The sequence below is a fragment of the Gasterosteus aculeatus genome, chromosome 18 (genome assembly GCF_964276395.1).
Source record: "Gasterosteus aculeatus chromosome 18, fGasAcu3.hap1.1, whole genome shotgun sequence".
In the NCBI taxonomy this organism is placed as follows: domain Eukaryota; kingdom Metazoa; phylum Chordata; class Actinopteri; order Perciformes; family Gasterosteidae; genus Gasterosteus; species Gasterosteus aculeatus.
The window spans coordinates 5,480,019-5,502,778 of NC_135706.1; the positions used below are offsets into that span (position 1 = coordinate 5,480,019).

At 44.1% G+C, this 22,760-nt stretch overlaps 1 protein-coding gene across 1 annotated transcript in view; it reads right to left on the bottom strand.

The window, feature by feature from the left end:
• Positions 1 to 22,760, bottom strand: part of man1a1 (mannosidase, alpha, class 1A, member 1) — a 93,339-nt gene that overhangs the window by 24,720 nt on the left and 45,859 nt on the right. Inside the window, exon 4 of the mRNA XM_040160450.2 lies at positions 21,430 to 21,510. Coding sequence (XP_040016384.1) covers positions 21,430 to 21,510 — 81 coding nt within the window. The remainder of the gene's footprint in view (positions 1 to 21,429; positions 21,511 to 22,760) is intronic.

A 22,760-nucleotide genomic window follows, 5' to 3' on the forward strand; every position in this document is an offset into this window, starting at 1 on the left:
GTGTTCTATACCACTGACTTGTGGTGCTCCTGTGAAACTAGATACATGTATGGCTTAAAAACTAAAATCAAGTAAGTAGAAAAAAACATCACAAATAAACATAATACAAGAGAACATACATTATCAATGTAATTTTGAAGCATTTATTTAACATTAAGCTTAACAAATGAGGAATTAAGTTCACGTCAGCTAGAAAATACTTTTCAACAGTTTCCTTACTTAAAAAAAGTCAAGTCTTTCCTGATTCTATTTGATTTTCAAATCAAACAAAAAGCTTTGATCTGACGCGGATGAGGAGGCAGCCTCAATTGAAATGCAGGTTGTAGCTCCTGCACATCATCTCCCAGAGGGAGCGAGCACCGAATATTATTCATTCTCAAATGGTTCAATTACAAAGGACCATATTCACTCCAAATAATCAAATTCTTATTCAATATTTACATTTTCTCTATATACGTAGCTGGTGTGCGGTCGCACGTCCTATAACCAATTCCAAAACCTTGTGCGTTAATATACAGTAGTTGGTAACGTTTCATCATTGGGTCAACGCAAACTTGAGTGAATGAGTGGAGTGAACAGCACTCGTATCCTCTGAACATCATTCCTCATGAGATCAAGCACACGGCCTCTCTTTTGTTAGCATTCCCTCCGTTATTCTTCCTTGCAGAGTAGAAACACCTATCGCATGCACACAGGCAGACAGAGTGGGGTGGTGGGGGGCGAAGGCATTACAATAGCACCGTGTCATCAAGCGGGCAGCTCGGTCCCCAGAGGGTGTACCGCTCAGCCGGCCGGGGGAGCCGGGTCGTCTGGAGGCTCCTTATCAAAACAATGTGCCAACTTGACAGCTTTTCCTTCAAAAGGTCTGAAGTATTGAAAAGTTACAATGCTGGCCGAGGAGGAGAGTTCACAGGAATACGGTGCTGGTGGAATGAAGATACAGTCAATCTAAAATTGAAATGTCTGTTTGTAGCAGCAATTAAAGTGTGCAGACAAGCAGAGGTGACCGACTTTTAGATGGAGGGCTTGAGGATGGGATCCCTAACACGAGGGAAAGCGCTACAGTAGAATAACAGATTCCTTTACGCCTGAGCATTGATGTGTAAGTGGAGAATACGCTACAGGCTTAACCCTGCCTCTCCCCTGCTTTACTGACAGGTGTATGGGCCCCTCCCAACACAAATTACACAAATGAAGGCTTGCATTAGGGCCAAAGCTGTGGATGGAATCTGGTTTCAGTCCTGTTTTAAGTGAAGTGAAGGGATGGAAGGGAAGGTCTCTACAAGGATATTAACATTTTAAGTATGTGCGTTGGTGTTCGAGTGTGTTCCCCCAATCAAGTTTCCAGGTCCAGCTCCCTTACCATAAATGTTGGTAGTGTGTGTGTGTGTGTTTCAATGCGACGCAGTCTGCGGAGTGTCAACTACACCTAGCACCCTCACTAGTGGAATTAGCTTATGCCTTCAACACGCTTCTCTTCAGATACTCGTGTCATCACAAGCTTAGTTCATTGTGAGGACAATAGGGCACGCAATAAGTCAAGCTGGGAGCGAACATTAATCATTTCTACTACAGATAGTCTGCTGCACTTAAAGACTGTATATTTCTTATTTGAACCGATCATTTGACTGGCTTAGAACCTCCCCTACTAAACATCATCTGGGATGTTACTGCTTGTTGAGTAGACAACCTCATAAAAGAATATTCGCTCACTCACACACATTATCGTTTTGTTTCTAATACCGTCAGGTTCAACATGTATGTGCAGTTGTGCTCATAAGTTTACATACCCTGGCAGAATTGATTAATGATTTCTTGGCCATTTTTCAGAGAATATGAATGATAACACAAAAACCTTTCTTTCACTTATGGTTAGTGGTTGGGTGAAGCCATTTATTATCATTCAACCGTGTTTACTCTTTTTAAATCATAATGATACCAGAAACTACCCAAATGACACTGATTAAAAGTTTACATACCCTGGTGATTTTGGCCTGCATGCACACAAGTTAACACAAACGGGTTTGAATGGCTACTAAAGGTAACCATCCACACCTGTGATCTGTTTGCTTGTAATCAGTGTGTGTGTGTGTGTGTATAAAAAAAGGTTTCTGGGCTCCTGACAGACCCTTACATCTTTCATCCAGTGCTGCACTGACGTTTCTGGATTCGGAGTCATGGGGAAAGCAAAAGAATTGTCAAAGGATCTGCGGGAAAAGGTAATTGAATTGTATAAAACAGGGAAGGGATATAAAAAGATATCCAGGGAATTGAGAATGTCAATCAGCACTGTTCAAACTCTAATCAAGAAGTGGAAAATTAGGGATTCTGTTGAAACCGACTGTCAGGTAGACCAACAAACATTTCAGCTAACTGCCAGGAGAATTGTTCAATGGCTACAGCGGAATAAAGTAAAGGTTCTGGAGTGGCCATCTCAGTCTCCTGACCTCAGTATCATTGAGCCACTCTGGGGAGATCTCAAACGTACAGTTCATGCAAGACAGCCCAAGAATTTACAGTGGTTCACCCAACCACTAACGATGAGTGAAAGAAAAGTGTTATCATTCATATTTTCTGAAAAATGGCCAAGAATCATACATTCTGCCAGGGCATGTAAACTTTAATGAGCACAACTGTATATTGTGAATCTTTTTCAAGGTGAGATTTGTGGTGGCACTGTTGACACCAACTTACTCCACTTTTTGTGTGCGAGTGTGTTTTAAGCTCCACTGTGGTGACGTGGGAGCGGTGTCGTAACAAGGCCACACATCCCATTGATTAATTGCTTTAATAATGCCAGGAGCACACTTAGGGGGGAAATAAAAACTCCCAGGAACGCACAGAAGATTAAATTAAACACGCCCTATGTCCAAGTCCATCAAGCACACTGCCAACAGGCTTTAATGAGCAATTGAATTATACAGAAGCCCAGGAGAACTTGCACACACATGTGAAGCGTATGGCTGATGTCAATAGTAAAAACGTATGTTAATAATCACATTTCACACCTTAACACATTTGGAGTAATAGCTGATAGCTAAAGTGAACAACCTTAGGTTGGTGCTTTCGCTTTTGCGTGCAATTGACTGGGAAAAATTGGTTACCATCAGTGTAAAAAGTCGCTTGTGGAGCGCACCAGTGACTGTTATGTCTGCTGAAAGGTCCACAGGGTGAGAAAGGCTGTGTGATTATTATTTCATGCCTTTAAGTATGTCTGTCATGCTGTGATCTGGGTAGCGGAAGGGGTTTATTAATACGGGGAGAGAAAAGTGAAAGAGATGAGCGCTCAAAACGCAGTCTCATACTGGAACGGCACGCTTTGAAGGTTATACAAGATGCGATTGAATAAGAAATCCTACTCCCACTCCAGGGAGAAGCCTCTCTAAGCTATTGCCAACCCCTTCGCCACGTGCCAACATGACTGATGGATACCAGCAATACCATCTCACCGCAGGCTCCGCCGCAAGCTCCACGGGGCTGCGCTACTTACCGGCTGCTAACGTTAGCTTGCTTTCCAAAACACACACTTGTTGATCACAATATAGCATAGTTAATTGAAAAATACCGGCACTGCGCATTAATGGGGAGTTCACCGCGCCAGAGCCGATTGAAGACGCCCATAGTTGTGATATAAAACATAATAAACAAGACAAACTGAATAACTGAAGCAGTGACATTTAAAGGCCTGATTAGTGCCAATAGATGGACAGATGCAGTTAACGGGTAGTTCACCCTTCAAACAACAGCCGGCCTGATGGAGACTATTCAGGTCAGGGGATCCTCACAGGTTCAGGACAAAGAGAACATGACAGGAGGCGATGAAGCTGCCGAGATGAGGAAGGACAAGAACAGTCGAGTGGAAAGACGAGAACATTTATTTTTCTTTCCCTCCTCTTGAAGTTTGGGCATTATGTTTGCCTCGCTCACACTCACAGAACTGAAGGGAGCTTTAGATGGTGAGGGAAGGAGAGAAGAAACAGAGGGAAAACTGAAGGGGGAGTCTATTTAACATTCAGATACATTCATGCAACTTGTAGCACAACAGGGTTTTACTTGTAAACCCGTTCCCTTGTTTTTTTCTGTGTGTGTCTGTGTGTAATCTGTGTTTTGTATTAACCAAATACATTTCAGCCTCTTTTTTATGGCGTTTTCAAGCCACTGTTTTCGTTTTGGGGTGAACTCGGGTAAGAAAATTAGACAACCAATTAATTTATGCAATAGAAAAATAAATTCATTTTGAGTGGCTTGTGGTCAAACATCGGTTTGGCAATCACTATGTTTAATGTTATCACATGTAAAGCCAGACTACGTGGCATATTTCCTGTGAGTGACTCAAGTGTAAGTGAGAAGGGCCGAGGGAAAGCTAATACAGAAGATAAGTCAATGCTGCTTTTATACAAACATGACCGGTGTGTGTCCACGGCCTACAGGTCTGTTCTTCTCGCCACTGTCAGCAATGCGGCCGACATTTAATAAGGCGTTAAACACAATACAGCTTTCAGATGAACAGCTTTCAGCCTCAGCAATGCCATAAATATTTTCTTCTATGACACAATACATCTGGATTTTGGACCATTGGTCGTGCAAAACAAGGAATCTGACCCCAGGGCACTGTGGTGGATATTTTTCGATAGAATAAGGCACTTAGACATAAGATATTTAGAAATATTGTGAGATTAATCTAAAATTGAAATGTCTGTTTGTAGCAGCAATTAAAGTGTGCAGACAAGCAGAGGTGACCGACTTTTAGATGGAGGGCTTGAGGATGGGATCCCTAACACGAGGGAAAGCGCTACAGTAGAATAACAGATTCCTTTACGCCTGAGCATTGATGTGTATGTGGAGAATACGCTACAGGCTTAACCCTGCCTCTCCCCTGCTTTACTGACAGGTGTATGGGCCCCTCCCAACACAAATTACACAAATGAAGGCTTGCATTAGGGCCAAAGCTGTGGATGGAATCTGGTTTCAGTCCTGTTTTAAGTGAAGTGAAGGGATGGAAGGGAAGGTCTCTACAAGGATATTAACATTTTAAGTATGTGCGTTGGTATTCGAGTGTGTTCCCCCAATCAAGTTTCCAGGTCCAGCTCCCTTACCATAAATGTTGGTAGTGTGTGTGTGTGTGTGTTTCAATGCGACGCAGTCTGCGGAGTGTCTCCTGGACAGCTTCCTAACTAAGATGAATGACCCAGCAGGACTTATAGGACACGTGGCCCAGAATGCAGCAACGTGCCCAAAGGGACAGGCGAGCCCTGCACGCAGACACTTTCTCTTCCCCCTCCCCCTTTTCCTCCCCTTCGCCCTTGATGGTCTCCTCCCTCCTCGTTCTTTCTCATTTCACTGACATCTCCGGTCACTCAGGAAGGCCTCCTGGAACTCTCCTCCACCGCCTCTTTTCCAATAGTGTCTTTTTGACAGTTTGTCCAGCAGAAAAGATTCATAGCAACTACTTACAGCAGGAGATTGCTGACATGCCAATATCTCCAGGGTATGAAAACATTTCCCGGCAGAAGTCTTCAGGGAAGAGTATTTACCACGGTAACAGATGGCTTTACAGTGAACTCACATACATCGGAATGAAATGGAAATACTGGTAAAAATCCAACCTCAGCATTCCCTCTATCACTGAGGGTTTCTAGAGCAGCTGACTGGAACGTTGGGTTGCACACTGTGGTGGTAAAAGGCCGCCCAGGTAAACATTTTACAATCCAAAATAATTAAACTCAGACACCCAGTCCAGTCCCAGATACCGCTGGAGGGGAAGCCGTTCGATTTCTAATAAGACTTGATGGAGAAAGAGAGAGAGAGAGAGAGAAACTCTACAGTGAAGTTGCCGTTTCAGCACCTATCAGCGGTGACGAAACACCTACACCTGCCCCTCACATACAGGGGTTGGATAAATATAATACATGTAGAACTACAATACAAGGAATATTTGGGGGTATCATGCTGAATATGTTGTATTTTACTATGTAAATGTATGTATGATGGCCAAGCCCTCACTTGAACAACAATTTTTAGTTTTTTTAGCCTAGATTTCCTGGTAAAATCTAGGCTAAAAAAAGCTTCTCTAATCAAGTCTCTAGTCATTTAAAATGACTCGAGACATTAACAATAACACCATTCGTTCCCTAATTTCCAACCAAATAATCTTGATTTGACAATTAATCACCAACCAATCACACCCATAGACCAGAGAAGGCAGCACAGCCGGGTTGGTGGATTCTGGTTTTGCAGCAGGGTAACGAGCAAAATGGTGTGCAGGCGAGCCACTGTGTCACGTCTCTGTCCTAATGGACCATCGTAGGGCGCTGTTGCCCAGTAGCACTGACAAGTCAGCTGCTCGGCACGAAGTCACAGCCGGCTCCGTGCTGGCGGCTAAACACCCGCTGACAGTATCTGACACAACTTGGGCAATAAAACCTGCAGGTAATACGGCGGCTGACCGCTCTTTACTGGTTCATTAGACTCCCGAGTTGTAAATATTTGGACACCTTCACGGGCTACCAACTTTCTCTCTGGAACTGTATGCAGCACCTGGTGCAATCAAACCTGCTTTTTTAATTTTATAAGATCAAAACAAACCTCAACCGTTCAATGCCCCACCTTACCCCAAAACGCCGGCAGCAACATTTCACTTTTGGCCATGCAGGGATGAAACCCTATGCCGCCAATCCCGTCACAGTTTTCATTTCACACATGCTGCGTTCAAGCTGCTCCATGCAACAGATTTTCCTCTTATTGAGACGGCAATGCCTCACACGTAGAAGCCGCCTTGACATAAGGGTGCCAGAACTCAATGTACATATCAACTCTGCTTCCAAGGCCCCCCCCCGAAGGCATAGAGCCGTGGAGATAACCGAATGGTGATAACGCCCGTCTGTGGAGAGAGGGGCCGTCAGGCCTTCCCCATCTGGTCTGGGTTCAGTGCTGGAAGCCATTTCTCACTATGACGGACGTTTTGACGAGTGAGGTAGAAAGGGGCTCCCTAAGAAGAGCAAAAGAAGGTAAATAAAACCCTGGCCTTCTCCTCCAGCCCAGCATTAGCAGTCCTCGCCTTTGCACATCAAGACGCAAAACACGTGCGCGCACACACAATTGGAATTGACTGGTGATGCTATTTCCTCGCGGCCTCTCTGGTGGCCGGTCGTTCGCTGACTCGGCGCACTCTGTCGGTCGGCTCGTTGGACGTGGAAATTAAGATGTCCAGGCAAAGCGAATTTACATTAAACAGAAAAATTGCCATATTTGTAGAAAACATTCGGCGGGGAGGAGTGCGCGTTCAGACGGGCTGGGGGCCATTTAAAAAAACTGCAACGTGATCAACAAGCAGAGTTAGGTTTTAATGCTCCGCCAAAAGGCGACTCCATTTGGTCAGGATATGTGTCAATGCTGCGCAATATTGGCCTCGTTGGATTCTTCACAGCATGTTCGGATTAAAATGTGAGGCAAACAAACGGGACCTTGCATGAAGAGGGGTGTGTGTGCGTGTGCGTGAGTATGCAATTAAGCGTCCGGTCAGCTGGGAGAGTGGGAATCTGTTCAGATGCGAACATCTCATATCCAGATTGAGTCTCGATCCATCTGAGACAGATTGCAGTCCACACCTGACATTTAGATGCATCTCAAGTGGCCACTTGTGAATTGGATTTCTTTGCTTCCTGGCTCACATTTGATTCAATCTGAGAAAGGTGGGGGTAAATAAATAAAAACAAAACCAGAGCGGCTGACGAAACAAAAGTTTTCGGGTGCTCTCGGGTCGACCAGGTTGGGAGGAGGATTGCGGCAAAATTATGCACATTGGGTGAAAGTATGATGGCAAGTAATTTTCTCCTTGATATAAAAATGTTCTTAGGAGACAAGAGCATTTGTTCACACCTGAAACTCCTCTATAGCGCAGGAGAAATATATGTATGGCTAAGATTACAGGTAATGGGAAAGAGAAAGAGAAAGCTGAAATTGTGGCCTCAGAAGCAGTTGCCATGGAACCATAATTATACAAGGACGACAAAATGGGAGGAAAAGTGAAATAATGAAAGGTTTTCCTGCTCATTATACCTCACTTAACCTACTTTAAACTGGTTGATAATCGGCCAATGAGGGGAAAACTCCAGGATAAAAACCTTCAGTGACACTTAATTACAATCATCATTAAGAACAATGTTGTTGACCAACACATCGCTCCTAAGTCTATTGAAACTGCCTTCAGAGGGACAACAAGAGGGATGTTTGCAGTCCATTCATCCACTTCAGACATCACATTGGGAGTATCGGGAGGGGGTACACATATAGCCCCCAGTAAATGAAGTGATGCTACAAATAATGAATATTTTAGAGGAATACACTTTCTGAAACAATAAACATAGTCAGTAGTCATAGTCAAACAGAGTCGAAATGAGGAAGAAGACAAGAGTCAGAAGGAATGAGTGTATGGTGGAGAGAGGCAGAAAGATAGAAACATATATATATATATATATATATATATATATAAATAGAGAGAGAGAGCGTACCATTCATGAGCCCATCGGGAAGTCAGTGTTGTCAGTGAACAAGCCTGAGCTGGAACCCTGGAAGGCTTTCATATTAAGGTCATGGAATGTCAAATATTCCCTTAAATAGTTCAACAAGTCCAAAAACCAGATATCACCCCCCCCCATCATGGACTAAAACCTGCGTCACAGCGCGGCTTCCACGCTGCCCCTGACCTGGAGGCAGACTGCGACCAGCTACCACGAGATGTTTGCTCACCCGGGTCGACACGTGTTTAATCAGTTCTGTAAAAACTCAGAAACAGACTTCCTTTTCAAAATGGTCTAAATTTCAGAGACGAGAGTCGCGGCCAAATGTCAGTCACTGATCAGGTCTGGTGAGGAGACCTGAAGCTCGAAAGGCCTTTACAAACCTGGGGGCATGACAAAAAAAGGACACAAAAATAAAAATCCTTTCTGTGACAGTATTCATGTAAACTGTTAAATAATATATAGTGGTGGTGGTGTGTGTCAGAAGGAAGGTGAGTTTCAACTTCTTTGTGGGGAAAACCAAATGTCTACAAAAAAAATATCTAACTAAAGGTATCGTTATTACTCCAGGTACAAAGATCAATAACATGCCAACGGAACAGGGAACTGACCGCTACTAATCCTCGGCTCTCAGCATTTTGTGAGTATTCATTAGAAAACTAATACTTCTTTACATGTAAGAATAGGACTCATGCTTGAACTCAGAAGAGACACATTCAGCCAATGTTAATGGCCTCTAAGTTTGGGGACTGCTTTTCTAGGAGTCAAACTTTTCAAGGGAACTTTGTGCTTTTAATCTACCCAACAGCAGACACAGTGCTAAATAAATATTAACAAGGCCTTGAGTAGATTAAAAACAGAAATGGAGTGAAGAACTGAATCATTCACTCTGGTTTTAGCTCGCTTTTGGTCTCCACCAGCTCCAGTACACATTATCCGTCTATTTGCTGCCAAATGCTCTGATGTGTTCCCCAGTTAGCCTGGTTTCTGTGTCGTTCTGTGCAGAGCTGTGGGTTTGTATTGTCTCTAAGAGCTCTCTGCTCCTGATGAAAGCCCTGTGAGTGAGTGCGTGAGTGAGTGAGTGAGTGCGTGAGTGAGTGAGTGAGTGAGTGAGTGAGTGAGTGAGTGAGTGAGTGAGTGAGTGAGTGAGAGAGAGAGAGAGCACTGAGAGCAAACCAGGTCAGGGCAACTTGTTACAGGTTAGGGTTCACTAAGTGATAACGCACATTCTCTTTCAGGTTCCTCATTCAACAAATCAATCCCACTGACAGAGACAGAAGAAAGAAGGTGAGTTTAATTTAAAAAAAAACAGAATCGAAAGAGCACTGTTGTGTGAAAACCAACAAACGGAGGAGCTGTTCGGCAGTCAGACTGACGAGCTGAGTGGAGAACAAAGACCTTTAAGGCGGTTTGTAGCACAAGTGTTAAACAAAGCTACCTGTCAAAGGGCCGTCTGCTGGAAGGAAAAAATAAGAAGCTCAGATCTCCACAGCCAGACGGCGCGAGCACGCACGCACATATACCAACTTTTCCTTTTCTTTCAAAGTCAGGTTAGACGTGTATGGAAGACAGCCCTGTCTTGTTAGCCCCTAAAAGCCCCAGTCTGACATCAAAAAGACATCAGAAGGGACTGCAGATGCACAGACGTATATATCCAAACACACACACACACACACACACACACTTACAGGCCTGATAACAAATGGGTGATAGCTGATGTAATTGGACTGTAAGTCCCACAGAGCGGTGAGTTGCCTGCTGAGGAGTTTTGGAGGCACGCAGCATGCGCCGGGCATCAATATTGAGGAGAGAGCCGCAGGGCATGGTGCTCTTTCTTTGGTACGGTGAATGAAATGAACTCCCGCTGCGTCGTTAAGGACGTGGAGGAACACCCACTCACGGATGCCTTTTTCTTTTCTCACAGTATTATTGGCCTACAGGAGAAAAGCAGAACGATCTTCGTTCACAGGATCAATAGTAGGTTTCAGCCTACTGGGAGGCTGGGATCGTGCCAATAAAATCAATAACTTCCATCCATTCCAAACTGTCGTGCCACGCCGTGGCTGACCAGCCGGAGCCCTGCTCAGAGATGCAGCTTCATGGGTGAGCCTGCAGCCACATTGGAATGACACGCTTACAACACGCTAGCTGGAACTGTAATTAAAGAACGCCTAGCGGACATTACATTTTTAGTATTTCACAGCTTATGCGGGTGGAAAAGCAAAAAAAACTGTTTGGCTCAATAGCTTTTTAATCAAAGCATCGGCTGGAATGCTTTTTAGCGACATGTGTGCAGAAAGCCTGGAGGCAGACCTACAACACCGGGCTGCGTGGAGTCGGCCCGGGCGCCCCTAAAAGCGTCCGTTAACTGCATTTCCTCCAAAATGGCCAGTCAGCAGGCTTCTTCTTCTGTGCACTGCTGGAGCCGCCTTCTCATTTGCCAACTCACTAAACCACAACTAAAGCTACAGCGACCGCCGACGCAGCGATGATGAATCCCGGGATGAACGCTGTGTGGAAGGAATTTCATCAGAGGTAAGCGAATTGGAACTGACTCCCCGGCTGAAATTAAACCCAAAGTGCACACTTGCACACATAGAGGGAAAAAAAGAAAAGGAAAAGGAAAAACGACGAGGATGAATGACAGCAGAACAACTTGGAGATATGAGCAGAGCGAGAAAGCCAAACAAAAGACGTGTCAGAGTCAACTGCTAATCTGCGATGAGATGACTCAAATGTGAGAGCGAAGAGAGAGACGCTTGTTCTTTTTCCTGTCACTCAAGGGGCTGTGTGTGTGTGTGTGTGTGTGTGTGTGTGTTAGAGCGTATATTAACAAGGCAAATAGCTTATTTGCCTTATCTTCCTAGCAGGGGGACGAGATAAGGTCCAATGAGAGCGAGGTCTCTTCAGGCCAGCTGACAGGAAGAAGAAAAAAAGCCAGACATGAACTCAGGGGACATGTCTGTGTTTCTAACAATAACCTGCTGCCAATCAACACGCTCCCCGGACATATACACACAGCTGGTCTAACAGCATTGCACAAGGGCTCCCCGGATAAAGGAGAATTACCCATGACTTTACATTAGCATTCCACAGAGCGAGCATCGATTCCCAGCATGCATTTCTTTCTCTGTGAAACTCAAGAAAATGGTGTAATGTCCCTTTAAGGGTATGCTGAAAAGAAAATGTTCATAAATAAATTGCCCGAACGTAAACACAACTGCTGGTGTGAGACAGGAAATGGTCTTTTTTGAGTGTTGCATCATTGAGAAAAAAATACTGCAACCACATTTATCACCCTGCAAGCGAGAATGCAAATGACACGTTTAAGCACGGTGCATGACTTTCACACCGCACCGCTGCCTCTTCACCTGCTGCAACATTGATGTCGAACAGATTTTCTCTGACAGACCTACTCTGCCCTGCCAGCTTCGCTTTTTAAACTGTTTCCTTACACATCTACGCACAACTCAAGATAAGAGGACCCCACCTACAGTGACTCAGCTGACTTAATCACTGCTAAAACGAGTTAGTCCCTCACAAAATAATAATAATAAATCATCACAATAAATCATCCCGCAAACTTAATTGGAATAAAGAAGAGCTGGGGTTTGGAGCATGAGTACAACACATTTGGAGCATGAGTACAACACTGATACCAAAGTCACTCATCTATAGCAAATTGTAAATTGGCTTATTTGAGGAAAATGCACTTTCTTGTTTCTTGTTCTCCTGAGTTTGTACCCTATGGTTGAATGCACTTATTGTACGTCGCTTTGGATAAAAGCGTCCGCTAAATGACATGTAATGTAATGTAATGTAATTAATGAGCTGTATTCTTCTCATTGTGTAAAGCAGAGGTCTTCAACAGGGGGTCCGCGACCCCCAAGGGGTCCGCGTAGGTACTGCAGGGGGATCGCGAAATTTTTGGATGATAAGACATGTCTTCAGAATCAGAATCAGAATTTTATTTATGGTCTTTAAATACACATTAACATGAATCCAACAAATTGAAGCGAACGGATAAATTGATAGAGAAGACGTTATCTGTCAGTCCGCAACACACACATTCAGCTTCCCTCAGCAGCTCTCAAGCTGGGCACCGGTTCACTCACTGCTCCTTTCATGCGAATACGACAGTGCAGGCACCAGCCAATCTGGTCGCGTTTATGCTCACGTCTAAAGAGCGTGAAGCTCAAAAATAAAAGATGGCGGACCAAACTCCGTAGAATAGGGGGTCCCTGCTCCACCTCACCATCAGTTTGGGGGACCTTGGCTTGAAAAACGTTGAAGACCTCTGGTGTAAAGGTTCCCAACGTTTTCTGTTGATCCCCCCTGTGGTGATATAGGAACATTGAAGTCAAAGGAATATTTCCATTGGATTTAGGGTGGTTACAACAAGACGAGCTATGTAGCAAACACATGCATACATGTTTTGATCAGCAACATAGATTGACCATTTTTATGGCTTTTGAAGCTTAAAACCAATGTGAAGAAGTCAGACTCTGACGTCGGACAAAAAACTGATGAGTGCTCGTTTAGCCTTTAAAGATTCAATAATTCACATGATGGATATTTACTGCAGTATAACAACAGTTTGTGATAACTGGAGACCTTATTTCAAACTTCTAACCACAAAGGCATAAAACAGCAGCAGAAATACAGAGTCATCCCAGCAGCGCTGTTATTGAGCATGGAAGCAGAAGGTCAGAGAGGACTTTTGGTTGTGGAATCCTCTCATTTTACGGCCCTGAACACAGCACCACTTCCTCACTAGGGTATTGGTTGGGTATTTTCGGTAGAAGTTCGAATGGGACACAGTGTGAATGACTTACATATACCAACAAGGAACCCTGCCCTGCCTGTGTGTGTGTGAAGATACGGGACAAAAGGGGAATGAGGGGGAAATAACGCAGAGTGGGCTGTTACACAGCCTGTCAAAGCACTGCGGGGGAAAGGCTTGGTTCCAGAGTGTGTTCATAGGTTAGCAACTTAAGAGGCTACAAAGTCTGGCGCGCACACACACACACACGCAAACATGATGCCGATGAAGGCTTCGGTACGCACAGGGAGGAAGGAAGACGCAGCCCATGTGTGACCCTGTTGACCAAACCAATTCTCTCCCTGTCAGTGTTTTTGAGACAGAACTTAGTTTAGGAGTGTGCACCAATCATGGACCGCAGGGACAATGCACTGAATGGACTGAACAAGAGGGAATACCATGTGGGATCCTACACACACACACACACACACACAGATAACCAGGATTGTAAGGTGTGTTTGTGTGGGTTTCCTTGTACAACACAGCGTGGATTATAAGAGGCCTTTCAGTCCGCTCAGTAGGTTAATCCCATTACGTGAGACTTGTGAGATGAAGCGTCATCGATGGAAGCTGTCGTATGAGTGCAATGCAGGAATCCCAACCTGGCCACAATATATGAAAAGGGGTGTGAGTGAATTTTTTACACATTGCCATGTTCACACAAAGCAAAGCAGCTTCCGATTTAGATTTAACTGCTGCTCCATTATACGGCCTTGTGATCAGTGATCCAATCGATTTAATTGCAGCATGACCTTTACAATATCAAACTCAAGAGTATGTGAGTGTGTGCGGTTGCGTGCATGCATGTGCGCGTGTCTAACATCTCCGTCTACAGAACCACTGAGCCAAGTTTCTTATCTAAAGTAGTTTTGGTTAGTCAGCCAGAGAAGGAAATACAACCTTGGTGCAGAGTTGCAAGTGCACAGCTTCAAAGCATTGCATGACAGTTTAACCTTTCACTCATGTCTGCCAGTTTTACTTTTGATCAATACAAACAATTTAATAAAACAGTCCACAATAACTATACAGCTGCAATTGTATTGTTTTCATTCTGTTGGTCCCAGAATAAACCCAGACAGTGACTTGTTCTTTGTGGGCTCTGCAGACGGATGTTCCCAAGGCTCCAGGATTACAGAACTCCGCTTTCATAGCCCACATTGTAGTCCTTTATATAAACCGGATGAATTTTTGATCCTCATTGCTTTACTTTACGGTATTTAGATGTACGGTATTCATTTCTGGCTTGGAAAATGTAATTCATTGTGATTTGTGAAATTTGCAAACATTGATGGTTTCAAATTTAAAGATTCTTTGGCTTTCTTCTAGTGCACAACATGAAAACTGTAGTCTGTTTTTTTTCTTTTTGACTTTCAGATTAATCCAACAGAAGTATACAAATACTGGAGTTCATTCAGTGTATATTTTGTTTAACATCACTGAAAAGCACCACCATAAACTACTCAGCCCGTCGGCAGTGGAGCACGGAGCGACCGTTGGTCTCCGTCCTCACTCGTCCTCCGTCCTCACTCGTCCTCCTGCCATCTGTAGCCCTGCCTTCTCTCCTCAGAACAGATTAGACCAGTCTTAAAAGAGATTAAGATAGATATCCAAAAAAAATCATTCGCCATGGTTGGTAAATAACTTTTACTTGGCTTGTGCGCCAAAGTGTGTGGACGCGTGCGTGTGTGTGTGGGTGTGTAAGGCGCTTTACTCGGGCACAGCGGGAGGATATCAGACGAGGCCCATAGGGGGGGGGAATAGGAGGATGAGGGCGGCTGTTTTTCTCTTTTTCTCTCTCCAGCAAAGCCAATTTTCTCACTGAGTGAATGGGATTTCCTGAGGATAGCTTTCTGTCAGCTCCGCCCAACACGCTGCGACAACATATTTGTGTGTACGTGAGTGCATTTGTTTGTGCGCGTATGACTAAGCTTCCAGTGGTCAGTAGTGCAGGTTGTTGTGCTGCCCCGCAGGTCTGCAGGTTGGGGATCGGATTACACTGTCTGCCCCCCGCCCGTGTCAGGGTGAGTTATTGATAGAGATTTGTTTAAATAGCTTGAAATAGAGGGATCCAATCATCTATATTTAATCCATCCACATTAGGAAATCTCACAGACAACAGTTGATCCGCTATCAAACAGTTCGGCGTGCATGTGAAGCAAGGATTAATTGCCCAGTAGATTAGAACGTCACCATGATGTTGTGTTTAAATATACGGTAATCTTTTTGGATACAAGAGAGGGATTAATGACTTATCTAGAACCAACTCAGGACTTTCACCCAGGAGTCTGAGAAATCTGTTTATTGTAGTTTAAAACCTACATTTTAGTTGCATGAGTTTGCATCTCTAACCACACGTTTACTGCGGCTCAAACTGAACAACCACCGATCGCAACGTCAGGTGGGTGCGATGTCCGACTGGTGTTTATCGGAACATCAAGCATCATCCAGTATGCATTGTGTAGGAGCAGGAATTCATACATCAACCTCGAGAAGTCACAACTTTCTCAATTTGTTGTGAAACCTTGTGGAAAACCTTGCGCCGAAGGTCTTTTAAATTCTATTCTCACGTCTACACTCACATTTGTAGACATCTCGGTGTGGATATCTGCTGCCTCCTGGGCTTCAACTCATTTATTCTCAGACAAGGTAAAGAGTGAAGCAAATAAGGGAAATATCCCATGGATCTATCGGTCTACTCATGGAAGGTCTGAAGCTGATCCCCAACAAAACGTACGTACCCACTCTTGACAGGTCACCACCACGCTGTGAACACAGATAATATTTACTACTAGTTTCTCGCAGGGAGGAAGCCAAGGAGAATCCTCAAAAACATGGGGAGAAACTACATTTTGAAGGACTACATTGAGACCCTGGATCCATAGGGAAACTGGGAAGAAACAAGGAACTTTTATGACAATCATTTTACTATTTGCTGGATGCTTTTAAGTCTAAAGTAATTAACAGTCATTTGCTTGGCTGACACGTATCACATCACAGCCACATGACACATATTTTTAGCATAACGGGTCCCAATGGAAATCAGACCCCAACCTTGTCTGTAAGTGCCTGGCTGTTTCCGCTGAGAACAGTACTACACAATAATACAATCGAGAATGAAAGAAACAAGGAGTTAAATGTCAAATATTCATCCTGCCTTCTATCCTTCCTTTTTCCTCGCCTGTATCCAGCTGCGGCACAATGAAGTGGGACGGAGTAAATGGAGAGCTGTGGATGTGCGTGTATCACGCTCGATGGGTGTCTGATTGGACATCGTGCTCTCGGGAAGCGCTCTGTCACCGAGGGTTGCCTCTCGGCGGCCTATTTGGTCACTCATGTGCAAGTTTGTGTCTCGCGTGTGTGCTTGTGCCTGTAGGTGTCCACCCGACACTCAGTCAAAGCTCAGGATTACGAGGAATCCCGCCTCTGCCGTGTCGTGTGAGAGTCTCGAAGAAAAAATATCAAAATATTCATGTACACTGAAAAGCTGAAATCAAACGCTTAGATGACTAATCCCTAGGCACCCGCTCCAAAGGAATAGGGTGCTGCATATCACCTCTATTTATGGCTCCATACAGTCAACACTTTTGAATATCTAAATTCTAAATCAAAACATAAATGTTCCTGTTTGATGAAATGCGGAGCATAGCTTTAAGGTAAGTGTTGTCTGTAGTCACTTGGTGGAGGTGACGGGGCTAGCGTGCTCATGCTGGTAGATACCTCTGCAACACAAAACATGAGACGTCTCTGAGATAACGTCAACACTATACAGCCGCAAATAAAAAGTGTTGAAGACCACAAAAGGTTGAGTCTTTAAAAGCCTGCAGCATATGTGATACAGATCGTCTTCTCTTCATGCTGTATGTTCCATCATACGAGCCCCTGGCCGAGAACGTTGTTATGTAGGTGCAGAGGGCCTCCGTGTAGAGCCATACGCATGGACGCATACTATAAGGAAGGGTAGCGCAGTTTGAATCAGTAGGGGTTGGATTAAGGAGGCCATTAAGGCCAACAGTACACACACTTTAACACCGAAACAAAGAGACCACGCTGCTTGTTTCAAGCGGTTTCGACCTGAAACATTCCATTGTCTCCACCCTCAATGCCCAATTGTGAACCTGACCTTGTAATTAGGTGGCCAACTCCAAAAGTCAAAAGGTTGTCCACGTGCACATCATAACCCCATGTTGTTGTTGTTGTTTCTACGTTGAACACAACAGAGTAAATCTGGATGTTGCGTCCTTTTATGGAATCTCTATAGAGGACGGTGAAGCAAAGGAGCGAGCAGCTGCTCCACTTATTACCCAGTCAGCCGTATGGCGCAGCGAGATATCAAAACACGCTGCACCTACAGACCCCCAGCTGCTTCTGAAACTTCCCTGCAAGAAGTGTTTACCTGTCAGTCACACTCCGCCACCTGGCCTCTCTATGTTTAATGATGACGATTAACTGAATGCAAGATATTATTCTCCAGAAGTGACCCAGAGCAGACAGCAAACGGTTAGGGGACTCTTCTCTTTAAACAAATTTAAGTTCCTGAAAAAACCAATCAGGGGACTAATGGGAAACAAACTAAAGGGATTGTGGCAAAAGAACACATGAACACCTCCTTAATAGATGTCGACATGCCTGGTGGACATCCTCATCAAAGTCTAATCACGCACTAGTGTTTTCAAATAACCCTGAAATCATTGGTGAGACTGAATTCTAATCAGTTCTGAGAGCGTCAAGGAGCCCTTCAAAAGTCCACTGACAGGCCATTTGAACCCCTATTAGCAATCAGTAATTCTATGCTTTTATCACAAAGACCGAGCATAACAGCTAAAGACGAACGCTCACCTGCTGGTAGATCAGTGTGCTGAGGTTTCTAAATACGTAAGGTACAGCAATCTTAATGGAAACCAATTGATTCGCAGAAGGAACTGGCAAAGTTGTGCTGCACCGTGCCAAGCCGAGGGGCTTCTCGTGCCATCTGATCCATCACTGACAGTGAAAAGGAAACCAATTAAGGCCCTGGCAACCGGAACCTCAAGTTCAGCTACTTCCTCAAGATGGTGCCAGGGAAATCCATGGAACAACCAAAGTGTGCCAGACCAAATAGCTCAATCGCAGATCCGTCCAGTTGCCCGGGGGCAAAGAACGCCAGTTTCTCCAGATGAAGGCCAACAGTCATGGTTGATTGTCTTGCATGTTTCCTTTCAATAATCAGAAAGGTCTGGGTCAGTCGGCCCGTGAGGACACCTTAGTCCCCCCAAAGTCATTGAAATAGATCCACAATCACGAACAGAGCTCTGTCTGGAGAGATAATTTGTACTGCTGACTCAGACAGCCGAAGCCTCCAATAGTTAATGTCTCCACTCCATGCTTCTCAAACCCTTCATTTTGTATTCAGATTTAAATCCCTGGGGGTCAATTGTCCCGGTTTCTTTGCATCGGAGGTTCTGGAGGAGGTCCAGAAGACACCTGAGAATGGGGCCCGTGCTTTGGCTCTGCAGGGACAGGATTTTCCCTTTAATCTGCCTCATTCTAAGGAATGAGGGAGGCGGCTGGGAGACTCATCCACACACGCCACCATCACCAGATTAGTCTGCTGCTAAAGGAGAGCTGGATTAGATTTCATCACAATCAAGCATCACCATTGTTGTTCATTATAATCGTTTGGATGGAGGGTGAAATGCTGAGCATTACAATCCCCTGGTGAAGGAATGACTTTTTATTGGTTTTAATGTGATTATACGCGTATATTTGTATTAACAACCAAGACAGGATTCAATTGATTTCTCAAAGGGTGCATCTTAAATTATAGAATACCTGCAATAACTACTTTTCAAGACAAAATAAGATCAAAAAATAATAATAGATATTGATCGTATAAAACATAATTGAAGTTATCACTCTAATCACTCTCACACTAATATTATCAAGGGATACCATTAATAGGTTCACATGTATCACATTTTTACCCTGCACTCCTCTTTACGATTACGGCTTTCCATCCTTCTCGTTTCTTTTTGACAATTCCTTCTGTCTTAATCCCTCATATGTGTTAAATTTAGCTTCTTCCTAAATCCACAGCCTAAGTCTTATTCTCTTAAGATCATGACAAATATAGTTTGTTCCCAACGGAAAAATGTTAAAATAAGTGTGCAGATTCATACTGGCAGCGGAGGTAAACAGTTGTAGTACTATATTATCCCTATTTGGAAAGAATTTAGTGCAAAAGCATCTACAATAAAGATCAGTATCAACTTTCTTTCCTCGCTGCTTTTTAATTCCTTTCCTCCATTAATCTTCACTCATTCTTCTCCCATTCTTCTTTCTGCTCGCAGACATTAACGTCCTTGCTACTTCCTTTCTCCGTCTGTCCCGTCTCTGTTGTTCCCTCCTCGAAGCACTTGCCTTTGATTACTAAGGGAACTGGAAACCTTTCATTTTATTCATCTCCCCGTGCATTGTTTACTTCCTACCTGCGGCCCCTCGCTCCCTTAGCAGATGCCGTTAAAAGCCCGGCAGTGAGGGGCTTACAAGCCAGTACCTGCCGTACTTTTACTGATCACATTTCCATCAGTCTCTTTCCAACATTCCGCTTGTAGACGCAACTAAGAAAAAGTGTTCAGATGAAGGAACACGGCATCCCAAGGATGGCGTGGCCATACACCTTGACCGCAGACAGCGAGGTGGCAGCTTCCGCTTCAACTGACACTTGAGATGCTTTTAGTACTTTGAATACAAGTACGTTGTACAAGCAATCCACACCATCAGATATTTACCTACTACCATATACACCATTTTAGGGTGTATCCTAGCTCACTGTTTTTATCATTCAAGTATCCCTGCTGAGTTACATAATTCCTGATCCGTGTTCAATTTGTCCGTGTTATTATAAAAATATCAGGCCATAAAATGTACTTGCGGCACAGGTGCACTTTACTGTATGTGCAAGAGCTTTTATCAGGAGTGGGCTTCCAAAGGCACCGGCTTTTCACGTTGAACTTGTGTTGAGCATGTGAAAGAAGAAAAGTAGAGAGTCCAGTGCAGTGTTTGACAATGTGTTATTTTTTTTAAACAATTAAATACAAGACTTTCTTTGAACTGATGGTCATTTTGCAGATTTAAAAAAAATAAAGCAAATTAATAAATGAATTCTAAAAAACTTAAACAGATTGTTTGACAGTGTCAACACTTTTTAAACTATAATTACGGCACTGTTTTATCTAAAAAAAATGGTCTTACAATTTAGTTTTATATTTTCTGCGGTAAGAGGTGAACAAATGAGGTATTAAGTCCTAAAGAAGTGCAAAACAGCATTAAACCGTGGAGAAACCAAAATATACTGAATATCTTTCTGTTTAGTTGCGTCATTGAACGACAGAAAGGACAGAAGATGTTAAGGAAAAGTGAGCTTATCACAAAATCTCTGCGCTGGCACAGTGGAGCGGGATCTGAACGGTAACCCTGCCGATGTCATTGCCCCAGCCTCCCGTCACTAAGTCGACACGCCACATGCACTCGCACACAGCGCTAGACCGGAGTAAAGTGAGGAGTCCTGCTGAATGTCTCTTGCTTTGCTGAATACAAAGCAGGCCTGGAGGTATAATTCCACACCTCCAGGACACAGTCTTCCACCCTGAGGCCAATGGAGAAGCACCTTTCTTTTCTCTCTCCCTTCAAAAGAGGAGGTCTGTCAAAAGAACCGCAGTGAAACAATGGCAGTTTTCAATAACTACCGTTACTAACCCGATACTCTATTGAGTTTCTTTCACAGATAAAAAAAAGCTGTTTTCCTTAACCTAGGCCCATCCACCACATCATTCAAAAAGATTTTGAAAAATCATTTCAGGGCGGCCATCTTCAAGTACACACAGTGTTTTTAACCCTAATTGGTATCGAGCTGAAAAGAGACAGAGTCATGCTCAAAAAGGGAACGTGTCTTGGCACCGGCTAATGGAATACATTAATCTGTACCGGCTCTTAAAAGGCAATATTACCAAAGGATTTTGAGTGTTTAAAAGCACCCTGCCGATCACTCAACCGCCACCATCCTTCACCCTCATGAGAAAACACTGCAGGAGGCTTCGGCGCAGTTCTTACCTCTTTCCCAGACAGGTAGTAGGCGGACAGCAGACCTCCAACGAACCGAATGTTCACCTCAAACACGGAGACTTCTGCATTCTGCAGCGGGAACAAAGACAAGAAATGTGAGGGGAGGAACACTCGCAGCTACCCATGAATACAAATGCCTCCTCCCACAACCTGTGAAGGAGGAAAACACAAACTCAGTACAGAAATGCTCCCGGGCTCCTTTTCCCCCCTCGGAGAGGATTACATTGAAGGGGGGCTTTCCACACTTCAGAGGGATTTTTTGAAGCAGGAAACGGTTAATAGTGGCAACATTCGATTTTGGGCTGGTTTAGAACCAAGACCTGCCACGGATAACTGAGTATGCCATTAGAGCGTAAGATGAAACAATGAGCAAAGTCAGTGTTTTGATGAAGTGGCTTGCCACATACTGTATCAGCAAGGCGCATGTGTGCATGTAGTAACCATGTATTGAGCAGTGGATACCTGCAGTAGTTTTTTAGTCTGCACCCAGGTGTTTTAACATAGAATAGTATGAACTAGTTTAGTGTACTGTGGATCAAGAGATGGTGAAGTTGGCTGCTCCATCACTGGGGTTCTGAAACATCTCTGTTATGACAGTTTGACTTTTTATGCCCCGATACCTTTATTTACTGCTAACTAGCTTGTTGTTAGCAGGCCAAAAAAACAGCTACACTACACTGGTGTTATATTTGAAGTTGTTTGGTTGCTCTGCATATATTTAAGGAAGTTTATAAAAATAATGACATGCCGACGGGGGACAAGGACGTTTGTTGGCCACTGATCGGAAGGCTTCATATCCTGCAAACGAAAAGAAAAGTGCTCCGCATCTCAAAATACAATCCCTCTACTCGCAGACAGTTTTTGGCAGAGGGAAGGCGACAAACAATGACAAAAAGTGGAAGTTTGTAAAGCCATTTGTCGGAGCAACAGAACAATGAAGCTCCATCTGTCCCTCTCCCTGCGCCTTTGTGAACGGATTCCCGAGTCAGAGGGAGTATTTGTGCTTGACTGACAGCTCTCATAAGTCACTGCTGTCAACCAGAGATAGGACAATGGAGTCCGCCCGTAACAAAAACAAATTAAACGCCAGACAAAATGTGCCCCCCCCCCCCCTTCCCCAAGTGTGTACGACTGATTGAGCGGTTAGATTGTGCCGCTAATTCTTACCGAATTAAAATGTAATCATTTCCTCCACAAAGCGCAGCAATGCAAACGGACACAATTATTTCCACCTGCTATTGTGGGAGGGCAGTTTGGACTGAGAGTGAAACAGACACAATTTCCGCTTCATTTTGAACAGACAAGCTTTCCAGCAGGTT